The sequence below is a fragment of the Centroberyx gerrardi genome, chromosome 12 (assembly GCF_048128805.1).
Source record: "Centroberyx gerrardi isolate f3 chromosome 12, fCenGer3.hap1.cur.20231027, whole genome shotgun sequence".
NCBI lineage: Eukaryota > Metazoa > Chordata > Actinopteri > Beryciformes > Berycidae > Centroberyx > Centroberyx gerrardi.
The window spans coordinates 7137506-7160513 of NC_136008.1; the positions used below are offsets into that span (position 1 = coordinate 7137506).

At 43.2% G+C, this 23008-nt stretch overlaps 1 protein-coding gene across 1 annotated transcript; it reads left to right on the plus strand.

Moving 5' to 3' along the window:
- The first annotated feature begins 555 nt into the window (after positions 1 to 555).
- nr2f5 (nuclear receptor subfamily 2, group F, member 5) lies at positions 556 to 22598 on the plus strand. Its single transcript, XM_071907126.2, has 4 exons — positions 556 to 922; positions 12917 to 13197; positions 14454 to 14700; positions 20336 to 22598. Exons 1-4 carry the CDS (start codon positions 556 to 558, stop codon positions 20653 to 20655), a joined length of 1215 nt encoding a protein of 404 aa, XP_071763227.1. The 3' UTR covers positions 20656 to 22598.
- Positions 22599 to 23008: the final 410 nt, after the last annotated feature.

Below are 23008 nucleotides of genomic sequence, written 5' to 3' on the forward strand. Positions count from 1 at the left end.
CGTTCAAGAGGCATTTCTCTTAAATCGAGGCAGTTCTCTTGAATCGCAGTCCAGTGTTTGAGCGTGGGATAGACCTTGGAGCGACCGACCGAGAGGCAAGATATTATTGTCAGCAATAGGCAAGGTTATTTACCCTCTTTCATATTTTGGAGGCAGGCAAATAGTCATTTAACATTTGCTTTCCACCAGTTTATACGCTGACTTATCCTATCGACTTTTCCAAGAGGTTACACTTTGAAGAGAAACGTGTTTATGGATCGCTGGACAGCGAGGAGCACCGGGAGTTGTGGGCTACATTCTTATGCAACGACCATGTTGATACCTCGCTGTTCTGGTCAACTTTGATAGATGTTTACAGAAAATAACTCAACAATATAGAAAATATAACCCAGCGGTTTAAATAAAGACATTAAACGCAGATTGATCTCTGAAGGAAGTGGGAAGCGCCTTTTCGCCCTGCCTTGTTTTTTTCTCCCAAGACGTCAGGACGGATCTCTATCTCCCAGTCTGACTCTCTCTGTGGTTTAAACAAAGACCAAAGTGTTTGGGGATAGCATGGCAATGGTAGTAAACCAGTGGCAAGAGAACATTTCTGCAGATCCGGGGTCCCAGCTCCAGATTTGCGGCCAGGAGCCCGGCGGGACACCGGGGACGCCCAACGGTTCCACCCCGGGGAACGACGCACTTTCCGGGGACAAGATCCCCAACGTGGACTGCATGGTGTGTGGGGACAAGTCCAGTGGAAAGCATTATGGCCAGTTCACCTGCGAGGGATGCAAAAGCTTCTTTAAGCGCTCGGTGAGACGGAACCTCAGTTACACCTGCCGGGGGAACCGAGACTGTCCCATCGACCAGCACCACCGGAACCAGTGCCAGTACTGCCGGCTGAAGAAGTGCCTCAAAGTCGGCATGAGGAGAGAAGGTAAGGCCGAAGGTGTGCACTATGTGTGTGTGGTTGATGTATAGTCTTTTGTCAACTCATATTATACTTTGACAAACTGAACCTGTGGCACGTGAGACATTTGTTTACAAGGTGTATCTCTGTGCGTAAAGTTGTGCGTAATGTTTATCTTGTTACACTAAAAAAATGCCCATCATCGAGCCTCGTGTTCAGTTGTAAAATATCTTATTTTTCTCAAAGCAAGCGAAGAAAATCTGCCAGTTGGGTGAGATAATCCCACTCCAGTACATTTTCACTTGTTTAATGAATTTTCCAGAAATAAAGTGTCAGTATTTTAACAAGGCAGAATAAGGCAGATTACTCCCCTAGTAGGCTACCAGAAAAACACTTAATTCCAAAACAAATTCGACACAAACTGATTTAGATTGGAAACAAACAGAATCATCTCACTCCATTGGCAGTTTTTTCCCCCGCTTGCTGTAAGAGAAAATAAGATTTTAAGACTGAATATGCGACTAAACGACTTGTTAAGACGGACATTCTTGCAGTGTTCCAATTTTGTCAGTGTCAGTCTGAAACTGTGCCAAGTGAGACATTTTGTGCGTGAAGTTGTGCGTAATGTTATCTTGTTATGCTTGCAGTTGAGCTGAAGGTTACGTGCTTCTATACAGTTTATGCTATCAGCTGTCTTAGGTAAATAATCAGACACCACCTGCTGTATCAGAATGCTTATTTCACATTGCCAACTCTGCCCCATTCAATCCGGTGCGCAGTTATTTTGTTGCTCTGTAAAAAGCTCTTCCTTTGTCCCTCTATTAATTATGGTGTTTGCTCCCCGACACCCATAGGCGCTATAAAAGGATCCCGCTACATTTGTTGCATTGTGTGGGATTAACAACGGGTCAATTAGTGCCAAAGAGGAGCAGAGGAAACGTGTTGGTCAAACAGAGCGTTTCTCTTATCATTATTATCAGTCAGCAACAACCTCGCCGCGTCCAGTTCCCTGAGAGCAGCGCTGGTGGTAATTATATTTATAACAAATCAACCAAATGGAGCCGAAATGCCCTTTTTCCAAACCGCTGTGTTAGCTGCACTCAGGCATGACTGCTGGGTTAAATCCTCATGTTTTTGTTTGTGCGGTTTAGATATTTCGTTCACCAGCCACCAAGATACAATTCAGAGGACTTGCTGATGTAGAGCCGATAGCTTTTATGATCAAAATAGTCTGTGTGGTTTAGAAAAAATGGAGTGCCTGCAGACAAATGAGTTCCTGCGTAGTCCTATAACCTCCTTTGGAAAATTTATGAAAATGCTAAAAGCATTTGCCTGCATGCTGCAAACTAAACACATCTTGGCACATAAAGGCTATAAACTTAAATAAAAGGGCATCTTATATCACCCACTTGTGACCTTATTTATGCTCTTAACTCCAAATCTTTAATAAAGATGCTATACTTCATTAATAGTAATAATAATCACTTGCCCCAGAACAGGGTCAGTAACAGCATCCCTGCAGCTGGGGGGATTCAGTGTCTTGCTCATGGACACTCCGGCAGGGCATGTTGAAGGACTGACAGTGTCTCCTGCCGCCCTGCCGCCCTTTGTTCTCTGCCTGAGCCAAAATACAAATACAGAGACGGTGGAAATACCCGTCTTATAAGAGCCTGAGATGATCCCTTAAAGGGTTCCCGCTGGTGCACCACTAGTGTGTGTGTGTGTGTGTGTGTGTGTGTGTGTGTGTGTGTGTGTGTGTGTGTGTGTGTGTGTGTGTGTGTACTGTACACACAGTCTTACCTCATGTAAAACACCCGCAGGCCACATTGACTCGGTCATGCTCCTTTCCGACTGAATGAACCCGAGGAAATCGCCTGACGCACCGCAGTGTGTTTACTGCAAAAAAATATATAGTTTGCTGTCGAGACAAATTGTTTTATTTTCCTAAAATAGTAAGTGACAAAATCTGCCAATGGAGGTGAAATCATTTTATTAGTTTCCCTGCAAATCAACTTGTTTCAGGAATAATCGAGTGATCTTATTTTGAGATAGGCACGTGGCTTCATGAAAATCCCTGAAACAAGTGAAATTGCATCCGAAATAAGTGGAATTATTTAATTCAAATGGCAGATTGTTTCACTTGTTTGAAGGAAAAATATTCTAGGACGCAATGCTAGCCTAAATGTCAGTAAGATGGATATTTTTTTGCAGTGCTGACCTTTCATCCACTATTAATTAATATAAGGATAGTGTTAAAAGGAACTAGCTTCTCCGTTCAAATGATGAGATGACGTGTCCTGTCCAAGTCTGCATTGCATATGCCACACGCTGCAAAAAATGTCCAATTTAGCAAGTCATTTAGTCTTATATAGAGTCTTAAAATCTTGATTTCCTTAAAACAAGGAAATTGTTTCCCTTGTTTTCAGTGCAGTTCCAGTTCCAATAAGACAGATTGCTCTTCTATTAAGATAATGCCACTTGATTCAAGAAGTTCTTGGAAAAAAATTGATGATTATTTCAGCCCACTGGAAGATTTTTTCACGTGAGAAAAATAAGATTTTAAGACTCATTGACTTGTGGCTCCTTCAGCTGGACATTTTTTGCAGTGTAGAGAGCTTATGTAAAGTTGTGCGCAAAACCCTTAAATATAGAGCAGGTCAGCTTCTACTTGGGCGCATTGGCTGAGCGCACATATGTTAGTGCATTTGAGGTCAAAGCGACTAAACCGTGTCTCAAATCGTCTTGCAGTAGGTTCACTTGTGGCTATCAAAGTAATAATTTATCTACTTAGACACCACATATACATTTAGGGGCACATGCATTTACCAGCAGTTTTGACAGGAACTTTTATGACATTAATGAAAGTGTATAGTGTGCAAAATGTGAATGAAGTGTCATGACGGATAATTAGTCACAGACAATGATGTAGTGTTAAATAAAAGGTGGGAACAGTCCAGTTGGTGATTATCATAAGGAAAATAACCACCAATATGTAAATATCAATTACATTTTGAGAGAAAGTATTTATTTTTGCTTTATCTTTAAAGGACCCCCTTCATATTTACATCAGTTTGACAATATACTATGATGCAGATTATAAATATCATAAACTCTCATGCAAATAATAAGGTAGGTAAATTGAGTTTAGGTGGGTTCACCCTTCACTACATTATGAATATGCATATTTGGGCTTGATCTGGGCAGCAATTCAGTCCAAAGTCCAGTCACAAAATAGTTGTATTATTTAATAAATTACTTTTAGCAGTTGAAAATACTTGCACAAAACTTTCAAGAACATTTTATGAGACAAATACTGTAAACCCATTAGGAAAATATTGCAAATAATTGGTAACATTTCATAATCCTGGCATCATTACTTGATTTTAACAGAGAAATTAAGCATTGTTGCAGCCTAGAATTCAGAAGTGTAAAGGTGCCAACTAAAAAGTGGTTAGACTGCTACCTCTCCCAGCCACTGCCTCATATCAGCCTCCCCAGAGGTCATACATAAGTCATGTTTCCTCTGCATTATGCAGCGGGGTCACCTGACAAGGTAGTCAAGGGGACATTGAGTTTATTCTGAGTTACGATCCAGGAAAAATCTTAATTTACTGTTGCAATTCTTTTACATTTTCAGCACTATCCAAAACTGAATTTTCGTCAAAAAAAAAAAAGCAGCTGATCTGCATGTTTCACTCATGAAAATGCAGTTATTTGGACATATGCTGTTAACCATTTAGAGTCCATTTTTTAAAGTTTGAAATTCTTAGCAAATAGGTCATTACTTCACTTTTACAAGAAAGAATGCAGTGTGAGTGCTCAAGACCCAGCACTGGTAGTATAGGAACAACTTCTCAAATGAAATGAAGTGTGTTTTTCTAATTATTTGTATGTGTTGACTGGATTGGGACATAAACTATAAATCTATTAGGCTACATACAGATTATGCTTGTGGATACCAGCTGAGTCCTGTTGCTAAGCAAGGTGATGACCTGAATTTACCTCTTCAGTAACTGCACCACTCCCTCATGAGAAACTCAGCGAAAGCAGGTTGGATTTTGAATGTAAAAACATTCGGGGGCTTTTCAATTACCATTCTGACTATTGTTCACATATATGTGCATTTACTACATTTTACAGTATTGTGCCACTAACAAAATTACATGTAGGCCTATTAGCTTCACCACTGCATGACTTAGTGGCTTTTCTATTTAGACTGAATTAATATTTAGCTGCCTGAGAACAAGTCTTAAAAGTTTCATGAGAGCACAGGTTTAGATTTGGAAGAGCGTTGCCTTCAAGTGAGTGCTTTGTTTTCCAGAAGACTTGACTTCTTTCTGTGGACCGCTCTATAAAACATATGTCACTTGTATCTCAAAAATGTCAACTTTTCAGGACTGAAGAAAACCAGTTTGGAGTTTATCCAATGGGGGTTGTAGAATTTCTCCACCCATAGAGGACCATGTACTCCTTAAATTGTCAAAACATGAAAATCACCAAATTTGGAGTTAAGTCTTCATGTGACAACATTGATATGTTAGCTTTCAGTACCATGACTGCAAACATTTCTGGCATCAGCAGTAAACAAACCCTTAACCTTAGTTAGTGCCTTGCTCTCCCCATACAGCTGCAGGACCGCTGCTCATTTCTCTCTGTGTTGTCATGTGTAGCCTTTCTGACTTTGTTAGGCTGAAAAGGAAATGGAGAGGCAAAGAGAATCAGCCTGACGCTTCCTTTGGAGTGGAGCGAATGTTGTAGTTTTCATTTTGAAACATCCTACAGGGACCAGCTTCACTGAGAACAAAAAGACAGGTGTGGTAATTTACTGGTAATGCAGGCATACACAATGATAATGTCATCATGTCATGTCTGTTGTGTTTGAGTTAGTAGAAGGTGCGTAGATAGTAAATACAGTCTTAACAACCAACTGTAGCACAGGAATCTGTAACAGCCACACTCTGTGCACAGTGGGCTTGCTGCTGCCTCCCCTGACCCTTCCTTCACACTGACAAAAGCCTAACAACAGCGGCAAATATAGGCCAGTGGAAACTAAAACATTAACAACAGACAGGCTCAAGCCAAAGTCCAAACGTGTGAAGCGGCTCGGGCCTCTGCAGTGAGTAAATACCCCACTGGAACGCTAAAGACTAACAGGTGTATTGACTAATCCATATGGCACACTGGGCTTGTAACAGCAGGCAGTGAAACATGAAAACACTGTAGTTTGGCCCCCTTTGGCTGTGAAAACCTTTACCTATCAGAATGACACTGCTATTGACATATTCAGATTGCTTGCCCAGGTCATTACCAGAGCCCTGTCAAAGGAAAATGACTCCCATTGACAAAGCCCAATGCCACATCGTTCAGTGGCTCTCAGCCTCCATTAAAGTGATACACTGTAGAGCCAGCTGGAGCCCCATGATGTTATCCCCAAGGCCGAGTTTAATATTTAAGAAAGGCATGTGGATGAATGGAGCGCGCTGTTTTTCAGTGCTTTTGGACATGTCAAGGTGAAAAGGCTTCACGTCACAAAATAGCATGTATGCCTCCTTAAAGGCTTTTTTATGCTCTTCTACTCCATACTCTTTATCATACAGTATATGGAAAAAGTCATCTTAACTTGATCGTCTCTTTTAGCCTTACTGAACAGAGATAATTAAGGGAAAATATAGCGCATATATGACTGTTGGAATCAGGTGCGTTCTGTCAGTCACTCTAACAGACACTGACTCTGGTCTGTTTTGCTTGTGACCTAAGTAGCTCAACCTGTTTTTGTGTCACCCAGGTCACTTGTAATAACACACAGTTGGGAAAGAGGCACCGTGTTTGTCAGTCATTGTCAGGAACATTTAGCCCCCAAGAGATCTTCCCCCTCAGTTCACCTGCTTGTTTTCTCCACTATAGCACTATGGGGATTATATGTACATTCACATTTCAGGCATTTAGCTGATGTTGTTATCCACGATCAGCGAGTAGAAGAAGTTTAAATCCCTACATCACAAGCAACCAGAAATAAAGAGTACAACAGTCAAAGCAAAAAACAGATGCAACAGATTTTCCCTATTTGTCCCTATTTGGGTTAGACCGATATTATCAGTTTGCCCATATATCGGCCTTTTATTAAATGTGGGATATCGGCCAGTCATGTCATCGACCTCTGATATGATGGAGGTTCAGTAAAAAGGTTCAGATTGTAGCATTAAAAAGCAGTAAAAAAAACACATACATGCAGCTTGATGCACACGTGCCTTCTCCTACATGTTAATAATCAGAGCCACTTTTTATACCTGAATAACAATGAAGGATAAAATCACAGAAAAAAGACATTAACTTAGTTCTACCACAGTCCGCTGCGTGGTAAATAAAGGGAAGACGAGATTGAGGGCAAGTGCAAGGACAGGCTGAGTCAGAGCCGCCGGAGTACAGGGTGAATTTGGTTTACTAATTCATTCAGGAACTGCCTCATCAAAGTCTGAGAGAAACTGAGGCAACTGCAGTCGGAGCTAATGCCCCCGAACGGCCTCACGCGAAGCTGCCTCCACCTCCTCTCCCCTCCGCGTCTCTCTGTCGCTCTCTGTCTGTGTCACTATCTGTGTTTCTTGCCTCCCGCTCCCGCACTGCCTCCAGTTTTTTCCTGCGCTCTCGTTCTGTTGTGTCTCTCATTCTTTCATGCTCAGCACATACTGGGGGTTGGAGTCACTTCAATTCTCAAAGGGTTCATTTTCAATAATTTCTCTGTAGATTGGATATAAGAGCGCTGATTGATATAACACAATAGTGATTCTACCTATATCCAGTTCATGAAAAGCTTTTACAGTTGCTTTTCCAAGCACCTGGTGTCTGGTAGCTCTTTCCTAGGAAAAATCCTGTGGCGCATGGGAAATGATGCGATTTTACCACAACAGTGATTTGGTTTGGAATCAGTAGAAGAAGAACTGGGTAGTTAGCATGAGCAGTGATAGCCACCGTGGCTAAACAGACAAAGAAAAGAGCGCCACCTACAGAAACTCAAACTTCATCAACAGAAAGGGAAGGAAAAAAGAAGTCACAGTCCCGCCCACACTGTTTGATTGACAGGTGATCTCTGGGAAGTGCAGAAACACCACAGGAATGAGCGCTTAGCACCAAAGATGTGACCAAAATATAAAAACATACAAGGATCTTGCTGTTTATCGCTTTAATGGCAAAAGATTTCCAGTTTTTAAATTTTGAAGAAAACACAGTTCCTAGATTGACTGAATTGGAAGTGAACTGAACCCAACCTTGATACTTAGATACCTTTTTCTCTAATCTCCTCCTGTCAATATCTTCACGCTCTCTTTTCTATCTCTGCTTGTCTCTCTTTATCTCTAACTCTCTCCTGGCTTACATATTAGCTGCTCCACAATGACCTGCAGGTCAGAGTTCAGAGCCCAAAACTAAAAGAGCTGCTGTGAGAGCCGCAGGAATAATACCTGGGTGTCACTTCACACACTGCCTCCTGAGCCGGATCACACCCATGTGCATCCATACAGGCATGCACACACACACACACACACACACACACACACACACACACACACTGAAGCACACCTGTGTAGCATGATAATAGCAGTGTTAAGTGGTTTGACTCATCCTGAAGACACCCATGCTGAAAATGTATGGCCTCATGCTACTGCAAGGATAAAAGTACTGCAAGGATAAAAGTACTGCAAGGATAAAAGTACTGCAAGGACAAAAGTACTCCAAGGATAAATTAAATGACATATTACTGTTGTCAGGTGAAAACCTTGTATCTCATAGAAAAACAGCCTTGTTTTTAGCTTGACAATCATGCATTTTTGAATTTATCTAATTAATTTTGAAAAGGTTTCATAAACCTGAAGGTTGCAGAGTTCTCTCAACCCACAGAGGAGCATGTGATCCTTCAACTAAACTTAAATCATTAAAACACTTAAAACAATTGGAGTTACAAGGTTTTCACCCGACAGTGACAAAATGTGCTCTGTCGCTCTCTTTCTCTCTCTCTCTCTCTCTCTCTCTCTGTCTCTCTCTCTCTCTCTGTCTCAGTTTAATTCAATTCAATGAGCTTCATTAATATGACATTTATGTGTTGCTAAAGCATTTAAATTACAGTACATCAAAAAGGAACAATAATAATAATTGATAGCAGTAATACGAACGATAATGAAAAATCTCTCTCTCTCTCTCTTTCCTCTCTCTCACTCACACACACACACACACACACACACACACACACACACACAAACACACACCCAGACACACAAGCACACTTAGCTGAGCTGTGAGACTATGTGACGTAGAAGCAGCGGCACGGTTCAAATGGGGTAAAGTGTTTATTTTTTGCTAGCCAATGGAAGCTTTAGAAATGGAAAAGCTACTTATTACACTCAACAATTAGACTGAGCCAAATCTATAATGCGTCTGCGTTGCCCCGGCACCATGACCTTTTAGTCCAAATGTTGATAGGCCTTAATTGTATTTAGCTGCTGCAACCCTCTGTAATTCCACTAACAGTCTGACCCAGAGGCTAATCCAGGACAGCCGAGCAGCGAACCGTGCGCTCTGCCAGCTGCCATTTGCTGAAGTGGCATTTTAAAAGTCGCAGCTGAAATGTCCCATGGTACCTCTGTTTGCATGCACTTTCCTCCCCTCGCTCTCCCTGCCCTCCTTTTGTGCCATCGCTACTGTGGGAGGCTGTTCCCGTTTTGGGTTTTGGGGGATTTGTAGTTCTTTTGTAGCGCTTTTTCGGCCCTGTTCGGAATCAGAATCGTTTCATTTGTCAAGTAGGCCTAAAATAAATGTACAGGAATTTATCTTTATGGCATTTGTGCAGAGAAAAAAAAAAAAAAACTGTTCCCCAGTTTTTTTCTGTTGTCTGATGAGACAAGATCAGCCAATTACACTAAGCCAAGCCACGGTGGACCAATTAAAAAGCAGGAAACAGATTATGGCAGGCGCCCAAATCTGACTTTATACTCCCACCCCCCCCCCTACTCTCTGTCTCTCACTCTGTCTCTCTCTCTCTCTCTGTCTCTCTCTCTCTCGCTCTGTCTGACCCGGTCTCTCATCTTCTCTTATCCTAAGGCATCCGATCTTGTTTGGTCTCAACTCTCTCTCTCTCTCTCTCTCACACACACACACACACACACACACACACACACAATTGTCTTGTTTTCTCTCTTCCTCCCCCCCTTTCCCTGTCTCTGCCCTTCTTTCTCTCCCTGTCTCGATATACTTCATCTCTCTCTCTCTCTCTCTACTTTCCGCTCTCTCTTTCTGTCCCATTTCTCTTTCAACCCCTTTATCTCTCCACATCCCTTTCTCTCTCTGTTAGTCTCATCGGCCAGCTGTAGGCCAGGAAATAGAGAGAGCAATGTGTCTTCAGTCAGACGTACTCAAGTGCTCAGCCACTCAGCCACGAGCGACCGCCACAATGAGGCTTTTGAGAAGTCAAGTGGATCAAGTAGATTTGCCGTCTGCAGTATTAACCACTAATCAATAAGAGACCAGATTAATAGCTTTGAATTTGCAAATCAGTAACATTACCAGGGTTAGACACTGGTCATGGAATTTCTGGAATAACATTTGATAAATTCTCTGGGAAAGGCAAGGAACATCAGGGGATTTTACCAGTAGGTCACTTACAGGAATATACCAGAGTGTATTTCACAACTTGGTTCACACATTCATTGCATTAGCTGGTGGTTTTCAGCTGTTTTTCTCTGGAAACCAGACTGTTCACCCCTGTGGAACTTTTCTGAGCTGAAGAACATTAACAGTCCGGGAAGGAATGACAGTTTTAGGTCATGGAAGTGCATGGAAGACTTGGTTATGGACAGTCAGGGAAAAGTCATGGAATTGCACATCAGCGCACACGGTGGGAACTCTGCATTACAGTTACATCTTTAATTGGCGGCAACATGTATAATTGACATTCAGTGTTTTTTCATAACATATATGCTGCTTGGTGGATGCTTTTAGCCAAAGCACCTTAGGGTTCTCAACCTTTTTGGCTTGTGACCCGAAGCAATGCCTACTTGTGACCCCCCCCCCCCCCCCCTCCCCCGCCGTCAAAGACAGTCCAACCAGAGAATGATTTTCCCCTTTTTTTACCCCAGGTTGAGAACCACTGCCTTAGAGTACCTTGACTGAATACATTTTTAGCATTGGTGACCCTTGACCTTGACAGTTGCAGTGCCTTGCTCTGACCATTGAGCTTCACAGGACAACTTCCACCCCCGCTCCTCAAAATGCTCTCTTTTGTTTTGTTATGGCTTTTTTTTAATTTGTGGAATTTTGCTAAGAAAGCCATGTGCGGCTAAGCTAAGACATCTGTTCTTTGCAAAGCGAGAGACGAGAGCCGTGCCGTTGGAGTGCAAGTGACAAGGAATGTCCCGTTGTGCAAGGTTGTCTTTGTGACAGGCAACACCTCTTCATAGCTCGGCCTAGCGAGACTGTGTTGTTTGCCAAAGGAGACCACATTCTTTTCCGGGAACACGGGTTGACACGAGTTCACTGGGAAAACTAGTATTTTGAGGTCAACACCTTTTGTTCTGAGGTATTTTTTCTATGCGGTGGACGGGCCAGAATTAATGGCATTTTTATGATGCTCTTGAGTGATTTGACCTCTCGTTTTTTGGATGTTCAGTTGACACAGCTGCTGCGTCCGAGGTGACAGGTGATGCCGAGTTGAAAAGTATTTTCTAAACCGAGGTTTTGCCCCCTCCTTCTCTCTCGCACGCCTCTCTCCACCTCTTCCCTCCACCTGTCTCTTCATGTAAACCAGCGCTCTCTATCTCCAGCCTCATCTCATGCTATATTCAGGCATACTGAAGACCACACCTTTTCTCTCTTTCCCCCTCTGCTGCCCCTCCCTCCCCCCTCTCCCTGCCCACAATCTCCCTTTTCTCAACTTATCACCTCACACTCTCTCCTTCTCCACCTTATCTTGCCATTTCACCCTTTTACCTCATTTTTTTCTCGCACATTGCCCCCCCCCCCTCCCTCCTCTCTTGCATTTTCATTGCCTCTCTCTCTCTCTCTCTCTCTCTCTCTCGCTCTGTGTGTAACAGTAGATGGAGTTATTAGTCAGACAGTGGGGATGACTGAACAGGTGTTTTCCAAATGGGCCTTTGAGCACTCGCCGCATCATCATCGCTCGGCACGAGGGGGTTGGGCGTGTGTGTGTGTGTGTGTGTGTGTGTGTTTGTGCACGAGAGCTTGGCCTCTGTGTGCCCTTTTCGCCTCAGGCTGAGCCATTTGGCAGCAGAGGGGGGAGGATGTTACTGTGTGTATGCATGTGTGTATGTGTGTGTGTGTGTGTGGGTGTGTGTGTGGGTGTTTGTGTGCATATATATGTAGGTGTGAAGAAGTGTTATATCTTTACCGGCTGCTGCTTGTCATTACTCATTGATGCACGGCAGCAATGGAGAGTGGCCTTGGCCTGGCCATTTTCCATGGCTGCATTGCTCCATTTAGAAGACAAGTGCTGACATATTTAGAGTCGGACAAATTTCCCTGTTTTCTACACTTTTTGACCCCTACTCCCCCGGATCCTGCAGGGTCACCCCCCCCCCCCCCCCCCCTCCAGCCATTCAGCATGCCCCATTTGCCTCCTTCACCCTCCTCTCCCTTCCTTCTCTCCTCCTGCAGGACTTGATGTGTCTTTAGGCTGCAGTGTGCCTTTCATGCTTTTCCTCTGAGGCCGTGTGGATGTAGACCAGGTTTTGGTTTATCGCATGGTGTGGTAGCAGGCCTGCTAAATCATGACAGTTAGCGCTTTACCCCGTAATGACAAACTGATGACAGGGAAGCTTCAGACTTTTACTGTGTGCTACAAGTGGTGGGCTGGACGGAAATGGGAGAGAAAAACAATATCTAGCTCTGGAAAAAAGTTACATATTCATATATTAAAAGTTCAAAGATTAAAGTTTGTGTATGCTCATATTTCTCAATGTGTCTCAACCTTAGCTCCTGAATTCTAAACCTCCCCTGTCTCTCTGTCTTGTTTTCGATCAGCTGTCCAGCGAGGACGTATGTCAAACTCCCAGACCAGCCCGGGACAGTACCTGACCAACGGCAGCGACCCGTACAACGGCCAGCCCTACCTGTCCGGCTTCATTTCTCTGTTGCTGCGCGCCGAGCCCTACCCCACATCCCGCTACGGTGCCCAGTGCATGCAGGGAAATAACCTGATGGGCATTGAGAACATCTGCGAGCTGGCGGCCAGGCTGCTGTTCAGCGCTGTTGAGTGGGCCAAGAACATCCCCTTCTTCCCTGATCTGCAGCTCATGGACCAGGTGAGCTGGCCACTTCAGTGCCTGACTAGAATTTACATTGGACCTACAAATACTTGACCAGCAACTGATTTATTTATTGAATTTCCACTCAAAAATAAAATATATACACAAGAGCTACAGATAGACACATGATTTTTTTTGTCCATGGATTAGACTTTTATAGAAAACAATAGATTTTATTTTTTTTCCTGAATTCAGCCTCGCCCAGATTGACTAGCCACACTAAGTGATAAACTCTTACTGCAGCTACTTTGTATGCAGACAAGCTTGGCTACTGTAGGGGCAGAAAAAACACGATGGCATAAACGAAAATGAAATTGTTTTCATTGTGCTGCGCTACTGAATGAAAACCAAAAGAAAGCTATAAACCAACGAAAGCTCACCATATCAATTCATTTTCACGGACTATGATTTATAGACATAACTTCTGGGAAACATTTTTTATGATACCTTCTGTTTAATAAGGATTGGGCCTGTAAACCACGAAAAACACATTCACTTTGTTTTTATTCCTTATTAAAATGATTTAATCTTCACAGTGGCATGTAAAAAGGAAATATGTTGTGTTATTATTATTCACTGTAGGCCAAGAGAGGTACTCATAGGCCTGATGTCAGTTCACATGTAGATTTAGCCCAGCTGTAATGTCTTGGCACAGAGTCACCTAACCTATAAATATTCACTTACGCTTTTGGCAGATAGTCATCACAAATATTTCATGCCATCGCTGTACCATATCATTAATATATCATTAATGTCATGTCAACATGTATTGACTTATCTCCCTACATAAGTGCTACAGTATCATGCACCTTGTTGTGTACTTTCTATAAACCCAGTCTTGGTGATGCCTGATTTGATGAATATTAATTTTTAATCTGCTATCAAAAGTCTCCCTTTACACCAGGCATTAACATGCTTCTTGTGTCCAGAGTGTATCTAGATCTGATGTAGCTGGATGGTGTTTAGACCTGGCATTAAAATGCATCGCTGGTGTAGACACTAAAATACAATTTATTTTTCTCTCGCCGAAACGCAGATTGTCATGCATGTCACTTCCTTTTGTAATATTTTTGGATTCCCAAATCCAGATCGCCACCAAAATCTAATCAATCTGTCAACCAAATTTTATGGAAATCCGTTAATAAGTTCTGAAGATATCCTGCTGACAGACAAACAGATAATCTAACACTTATCTCCTTTGCAGAGGTAATCATTTCCTCTATAATAACCAATCCATTCCTCCTGTGCCCTAGGTGGCGCTGCTGCGCATGTCATGGAGCGAGCTGTTTGTCCTGAACGCCGCCCAGTGCTCCATGCCGCTCCATGTGGCTCCTCTGCTGGCAGCGGCCGGCCTGCACGCCTCGCCCATGTCGGCAGAGCGGGTGGTGGCCTTCATGGACCACATCCGTGTCTTCCAGGAGCAGGTGGAGAAGCTGAAGGCCCTGCAGGTCGACACGGCCGAGTATTCCTGCCTCAAGTCCATCGTGCTCTTCACATCCGGTAAGCTGGAATGATGCACATGGGTACATATTCACAGAGTAGAAGAGAACAGTTTATTAAAGGAAACAAGGAAACGGGATTTCGATGGGGTATTGCTTCCATAATTTAGTTGAAACAAGATGTTGGGGTGGGACATAACGGGGGGGAGGGACTGTTTGAAAGTTCAAAAATGTTTTGTGCATAATCTTGAGCTGTCACAAATTCCAGATTCTTCAAAGTGAATAAATCCCAACCACTATAGGACAATCATGGTGTCTTAGGAAAAGGAAACAAGGTTTTCACGGGTGAACACCCAAAAATGCACCACTGTACCATTTTGCCATTGATGTCACTTCAACATTTGTAAAGTTGCAGGAGGGTGGACTGTTCAAAAATCAATGATGGTATTATTTGTTGAAATGCCTACTGGTACGCCATGAAGAAACCACTAAAAATAGTTTTCCAGGAAGTAAAAATAGTCCGATTTTGATATAAAAGTACAAGATTTCTTTTGGTTTTGGCATTTGTTGTTATTGCACAAATATACCGTAAATATCAATTACAAATAAATGATGTGTAGATGTGTAGCTGTCATGCCTGATACACCTCCTGTGGTTTTCAGTGCAATCCAACCACTCTGGGCATTTTCACTCTATCAGACCAAAGCAATCTGAACTATACTGTACTGGCCTGGTTACCAATTTGGCTCCTGGAGTGACGCACAATGTATGCATGCATGTTGACCCTGAAGTGCAAAAGTGACCTCTCCTTAGAGACAGTGGCTACGTTTACATGCACAGAGACGTCTGTTCCTAACCTGCTTACTCCAGTAACCTGGTTTAAAGTTGACAGATTTAAACGTCATAATTTAAGCCGGGTAAGCTCATATTCCAATTATGAGAAACAGGGTTAAGATGCTTGGCTTACTCCGATTCTTATTCCTTTCACTTTTTCCTTTTCACCCTCTGCGCAAACTCAGACTCCCACAGGATTATGGGTAGATTTTGATATCAACACAAAACATTACATTTCTTTCCCATGTAAGCAACTGTTGCTCAGTCAAAGATGGAGGAGTTAGCTGGCAGGTGGACTGTGCTTTCTGTAGGCGGGAATATTCTGTTAATTGGTTTATTTGGCAATGGGAGGGTTTTAAAAGTACATGTAAACAGCTTAACCTCAATTAGACCTTAAGAGAAATATGGCCAATTGCCGGGTTACTGTGCATGTAAACACAGCCAAGGTAAACTCACATCTTTATCACATCCTTATCTCTGAGGCCATAATACAACCATTGAATACAATAATACATTAACCTCATACCATGGTCTGGGTGACTAATGCTGAAATTCAAGGGATAAACATTTCATTTCAGGGAAGTCTTTTTCTTTTTTTCTTTCTTTTTTCAGCTCTTCAGTTTTGTTTTGTTTTTGAGACCACAGTCTCATTCTTTACCACTGGGGATTCCAGTTTTCTGCCTTTTGCTCTATTATTTCCTGTTTTATGTAGGCTACTGCTCTGATCACATCCCTGATTTTTTGTGGCGGAATACAGTTTTCATGTTGCTTTCAAAATGCCCAAGTTAGCTATCGCAGCACATGAAAATCTACATTTGTTTAGTTCTGAAACCAAAATAAATTTGTTTAGTTCTGATGTTAGCTCAGATGCAACCATCTGATCCATTAGCTTTCCCAGCAAGACACTGCTACAGCTGGCTTGCAGGTTACTGCTAGCTTAAAAATCCACATGGGACTTTGTAATTGCAGTAACTATGCATGTTTTTTTTTTTTTTTCCAGCAAATGCAGTATCTAGAGTTAGCAAAAAGCAGTGTGGGAAACTCCAAGTATTTTGGCTAACTAACATTAGCCCGTCAGCTAGTTGGCAGTCTTAAACCATAGCTGCAGTTTGCCAAGAACATGATAGTCGCTTCTTGTTGGGGCATTCTTCTTCATGTATTATACAACAGAGCAACTCGTCAGGTATTATCTCATAGACCTGCAGAGAACTATATTCCTGTCCATCATTCTCTATAGTTTGACCGTTACTTGATTAATACCTTTCGCCTCCATGTAACATTCTTTACTTCTGGTGAATGGACCCCAACTTCACCACTCACTCACACGAGACTTCAACTGTACTTAACCCGCAGCCTTTTCACCTCCAATGAGCCTGACCGGGATGTGACCTATGCTAGATATCGTCAATGGCTCCACTGCTAGTGCTACAGCCTGCTGTCCTGCTAGTCAGTTCCCTCCATGAATTTGACCGTAACTTGACCGCTCACTCATAATAGGCAGTTATTGACCCTATGCGTAGCTGCTTGTGTCTCAGTCAAATCAATTTTGCTGGTGTTCAGTTGACTCAGCCTAAACTTTTGTTGTCAATATAACCTTAAGCTAATCTTATTGTCATAACATCATGCACCTCAACTGCTGTGAGTGTTTCTTTGGTAAATTAATTGCACTGATACTGACACATTGATCACTGAATTTCTGATGGCCAGTAACTGATTACCAGCAAGTTATTTGTTCAGTGGGGATAAGGGATAGGCAAGTAAATTTTTCCCAAAAATCTGTAGGCTACTTTAAATAGGGATGAGTCCAGTATTAATCAGACAGGACATGTGAGTACAGCTAACATGCTAGCAATAACCTGTTAGCATTTAAAATTCATACCATTTTACAGTCTATTAATGACAGAGATAGCCACATATCTAAAACTCAACATGGCTACAACATGCCAGGCTAACAGAAAATAGATGTTTACAGTTGGCTTAACTTTGATCTAAATGTACGGTTTGGGTGAGAGTCCTGGGGACGAGTGCTAGCATGTTGTTGTTGTTATTTTTCGCTTAGTCCCACCACCTCAGCTATTAGGGATGCCAGCAGCCTCAATCCGCTTCAAATTGCCCCCTGGTGACAACCATAATTTACATCGCCTATAATCTTCTTTTTGAGTCCATCATACTATTTGTCTAGGATAAGGATAATTTCTTTCCACGATTAAACCACTTGGTTTGCTGACTGTCACTGGCTCTTCATATTATCATCACTATTGATTGAACATGTTTTAATGTAGTACTAGCATAGATACGTCATTTGGTGGATGTTTCAATCCAAAGCTCTTTACAGTACCATGGGAATTGAACCCCAAACGCTGTCAGTGGTGCATCATGTTCCACCACAACAGTTTTGTATCTTGAGGAAGATCCATGGCATTGGCATTGTTTTGATACTGCTTATACACAATCCCCGGTGAGGCTTATCCCAATAGTCGTTGGGCTCCAGCGCCAGCCAAAATACTGTCAGATCTGGGATACTTCAGTGAGAGATCATGCCTTGTGACCCAGGGGGAAACGGATGGCGAGGAAGCCAACAAGGAGGTGTCTCTCGCCCTTGTTTTTATTGCACTTACCCCCCTCTTCTCCCTTGCATGGCTTGTCAGATTCACTCTGCGTGTACCTAGTTTCAGCATCAAGCTCTCTTCCATGTGGGTGGCTGTGGATCCACCTCTCCCTTCTCATTTCTTTCTCCTTCACGCTCCCATCTATTATTGAAACCAGTCATCCACCCCTCCTCCTCCTCCTCCCCCCTGGCTCCCCAAACCCAACCCCGAGCCCAGCCCAGGCCCCAGGACCCCTGCCCCCACCACGGGGGTTGAATTATGTATGGTGGGTTTCAGTGAGAAGGAGGATTCGCCACAGTCCCGGCCGTGACCTACATAACCCCTGTAGCCCTGAGCATCCCATGTGACTTCCCTGTGTGCGGGCAGACGTGTGCACTTGTACACACATTGCAAAAACGAGACAAGTCACAATAGAAAGGCAAACTCCCATATACAATAAATTTAGTCACACATGCAAATATTGCTCACGAAGAAAGTCGGATATACCAACGGAGGCAGACACACACACACACACTTACAGACCCCTTAAACCTTAAACCTGACTCTGGCAGGATGAGCTAACAAGCTGAGACAAACACCAATCGTCTCTCACCTCCGCCCTCCGAGACCCCTCCCTCCTCTCCCCGGTGAAACCCAGTCCCATCAACCCACATCAGAGAATGGGCATCTCAGTCCTGCCACCCTGATCCCTCACCCCCACTGACCCTGTGTGTGCCCAAGGATCAGACAAAAGAACATGGCGCTCGGTGTGGAGGGGCGCCCACAGAGCTGTCGCTTTGGCACGCGAAGGGGGTTCAGTCGCACGGACAGCTCTGCTAATCCCAGCCAGGCAGTGACCGCCTTGTCACGCAGGACCCAAAATGGCGACCGACAAAAAAACTGCCCAGCTGCCCCCCTAGTGGAGGAAAATACAGCCGACCTGGGAGTTATTATTCACCCGGGATGATGAGAATAGTGGTCGCTGGGGGGCGGCGGGTTTAACACAGTCGATTAAAATATGAGGTAAATTAAATCTTTTGTTGCGTGGAGCTGAGGCTCAGCAGGGCAGGGTTTACACAGGGGACAGATCAAAGTGTTAGATGACAAAGGGGTCCTGCGATGCAAGGTGACAGGTTAAAACCTACGGGCCAGTGCTTTAGCACACTAAAGGAACGCACTTGGGAAGAAATTACCCTCGTCGAGAAAGCCTGTCTTACAAATGAGGGTTCATTCAGGGGACAAAGCCAGAGAGCAGCGGCACTGAATGTACAGTATGTGGCAGAGTACAGTAAAATGTGCCTTTGTTTTGAGTTCACACATCCCTGACCTCCTTCGCTAAATCCCCCGTGCACTCCGTGCACACAGAGGGTGTGAAAAGTATCGCAACACAGCGTAACACACTCTCCCGGGTTGTGCGAGACTCGCGCCCGGGCGGGGGCTGGTGGGAGGGGAGGTGTGAGGAGGTGGAAGGCAGAACATGACCTCCAGCTGAGGGGAAAGGGAACGCTCCGGTCCGCTGTGACCACAGACCACAGGGGTGTAGCAGACAGCCTCGACCTCCACAAGTTTCAGCCACATTCCTCTGGGTTGAGGATTTTGAATATAAAAAAATAACCATCAGCTATCTAACTTGTCTTCCTCTTTATCCCCTCTTCAGTAAAGTACAAAGAGCAGGATGAATAATGACTCATTCTCTCTTACCCCTCTCTCTCTCTCTCTCACCTTCTTTCTCATTCACCCCTTTCAATCAAGTGATTGATATCGGCTAAAGAGCCACAAAGTCAACTCTACTTTCTCTCCCCTCCCTCTAGAGGCTATGGGTCAATGCTATCTAATTCGCTGCCAAATCCCTGTCACCTACACTGAGAGAACAAAATATTAGGACACTCTCTTATATTGAGTTGCACCCCCTTTTTTCACAAGCTACGCCTCAGTTGTCTCATTGCTTGAAAAACCTGCTTTAACTTGACTCCTCCCTATTATCTACATCTCCCTTCCATGATTGAAGTGGCTTTTATCAGATCATAACTTTCACCTTCATTCAACTGTTCAATCAATTTCATGTACAGTGGGTGCTGGTAATATTTAGAACATTTACTACTACTACTATTAATGTTTGCAATATGTTGTATTGTTGATTTTGTTGTGTGGAGAACCAGCAGCACTGTGAGTCGTATCGTATCATATCGTATCGTATCACAGAGTCCTTTCAGACACCATAAGACTTCTATTTGGACCATAAACTCATCTGTACTTTCTCTTCCCTCCCTCTAGATGCCATGGGGCTGTCAGACGTGGCCCATGTGGAGAGCATCCAGGAGAAGTCCCAGTGCGCCCTGGAGGAGTACGTAAGGAACCAGTACCCCAGCCAGCCAAACCGCTTCGGACGCCTCCTCTTACGCCTGCCCTCGCTGCGCATCGTCTCCTCGCCGGTCATCGAGCAGCTGTTTTTCGTGCGCCTGGTAGGCAAGACGCCCATCGAGACGCTGCTTCGCGACATGCTGCTGTCGGGCTCCAGCTACAATTGGCCCTATATGCCCACCGTGCAGCGCGACCGGCCCATCTCCCTCCACTACAACGAGAACGGGCCCTGAGACGGAGAAGAAGAAGAAGGAGAAGTTGCAGAAATTCAGGCTGAACGTCCATCTGACTACTCACCCATCCATCCTTCCTTCCCTTCATCCTCTGTCTTCAACTTCTCAACTTTCCCTGAAGAAGCTTCTCCCTCACCATTCCGCCCAGACCGACCATACAACACTTCATCGTCCCAGTTAGACAAGCCAGCCAATCATTCACCTCCTCTCAAAGGGATTGTGGCCAATGCAGAGACTTGGTGGCCCATTTCAGTCCTTCAGACGATGGTGCAGTCTATGTGTGAGATGTGGCGTGAGATGGACTGGTTGGTAGAACAGGTTATTGCGCAGTTCACCAGCAGGTCTGTTGGACTCACTGAAGATGTCAGTCTCAAACCCCAAACAGGGGCAACAAAAGACAAAACATTTGCTTTATTGTCGGTGCTATACCTTCATTTATAGTGGCTATGTCCAAGCATCCCAGTATGGCGAACATTGAGCAAGGGTTTTGCCGATAGAACTCTACAACCAACCGAACAAGGCCCATTGTTTATTTACCAATTTTTATTTTGAAGAAAACCAGAAGCCATTAAAAAAAGACAAATGCCAAAATGTCTTGGACTTTTGCAGAGGACATGTTTATTGTGTGTGTGTATTAGCACTGTTTATATGGAGAGAAAACTCATGATTGTGTCCATATGTATATCATTGATTCATAGGCATCTATAGCGTATTAGGGTTCAATGGGAAAAGCTCAGGTTCAAGGGTGGGGAGACAGACAGACATGCCAATATCAGTACAAGGACAAAAAGACAAACCCATCTCACCAATGGGCAAAATTTAAACTTATCTACGACCTGTGCCAAAGCTGAAAAATGCATATTGTTTGGAATATTTTTGTGGTAGTGTTGGTGATGAAAATTTAACTTTTGGTTTGTCTATAATTTGACTTTTTACTTGTATCTAGGTCTCAGGGGGAGAGGGAGTTTGTAAAAAAAAAAATTCAATAAATAAAAGCTTAGGCACTTGCATTGTAAAACTAGACAGAACCTACACTTATTCACTCCCGCAAAATCACAGCACTGGTAGATTCTTGCTACCCCTCTGCCATTCTATCTACCTTTTTACTTATTCAAGTGGCCCATTATAACTCCTACATAATGTTATCATAGGAATTACACAACACATTCTTGTTTTTCATTGTTTTACAGTCATGATTGTCAGTCCCTCACTTAACGACAGTGGACAAAAGCTGTGGACCGAATATTGGACATTTTGGACTGGGGGGTGCATTTTGTAAAACTAGCTGTATTTGCCTTAGAACAAAGATTTTGTCACTGAGCATTTATCTTATGACTGTGCCATAATCTCTTGTTACCTGTTATAACAGGTATTATGTCCTCCTAATGTCATTTCGGGAGAGGAAAGCAACTCACGCACTGTCAAAAAAGGAGAAAAAAGATACAAACATCAGGCAGTATGAAATGACGACAGAAAATCCACTGCATCATGCGAATATGATATGATGCAACGTGCAAGAACAAAGGGCGTTTCGGCTTACATCATCAGCACTTTTGTTTTTTTCGACATTGTGCAGGTTCCTTTCCTCTCCCTAATGATGTTGTCATGTAGGGAAGGCCCCCTCAACTCACGTGTCATTCGAGCTTACTGTACCGATACCGTAGAGAAATGTATCACTAACCTCCGAAAACCTCAGTTAATGTTACAATGTTATCCTGGTTGGACTTTTGACTGTGACTTAGTTTAGGATTATATTAAGTGTTTTTTTTTTGTTTTTTTTTGTTTGCAGGAAGCAAGTTTGTTTTGACAACCTGTCTCACATTTCCAACATGGCACTGTGGTATCAGCATCAAGTATTGGTATTTGAAAAGCCATCTGGGACCTTAGAAAGCTGTCTGTTGATAAATGACTTCACAGAAAATTTCTATAAGAGTTTGTTTTTTTCCCCCTCTATTTTTGTTTGGAAATATGGATCCATTAATTGAAATAAAATTCTGTTGTTCACAGTAAGTTTTCTGCCTTGTATCATAGTGACTTAATTGCCATCAGACAGTTTACAACTAACAGTATACATTTTATATTGTAAAAATGTTGTAAATACTATATTAAAGGATTTATTTATAACATTTCTACAATAGTATCAAACATTACAAAAGATACCAGCTTTGGGTTTTAATTTAATAACTGTATTTTGGCCCTCCACCAACAAAAAAATTAGTTCCCCCTTGCTAAGCAATAATCCATGCTTGCTTCATTCCTTTCATAGATCAAAGCAGACTAATACTGTTTGACTTGTAAGGTACAAATTTGCATATTGTGGTTATAAGCATCTCGTCCAGTGCATGGTCGGAAA

Coding starts and splice junctions, on each gene's coding strand:
- nr2f5 (XM_071907126.2), top strand. CDS start 556: ATGGCAATGGTAGTAAACCAGTGGCAAGAGAACATTTCTGCAGATCCG. Junction 923..12,916: donor AGTCGGCATGAGGAGAGAAG/GTAAGGCCGAAG, acceptor GTTTTCGATCAG/CTGTCCAGCGAGGACGTATG. Junction 14,701..20,335: donor CATCGTGCTCTTCACATCCG/GTAAGCTGGAAT, acceptor CCCTCCCTCTAG/ATGCCATGGGGCTGTCAGAC.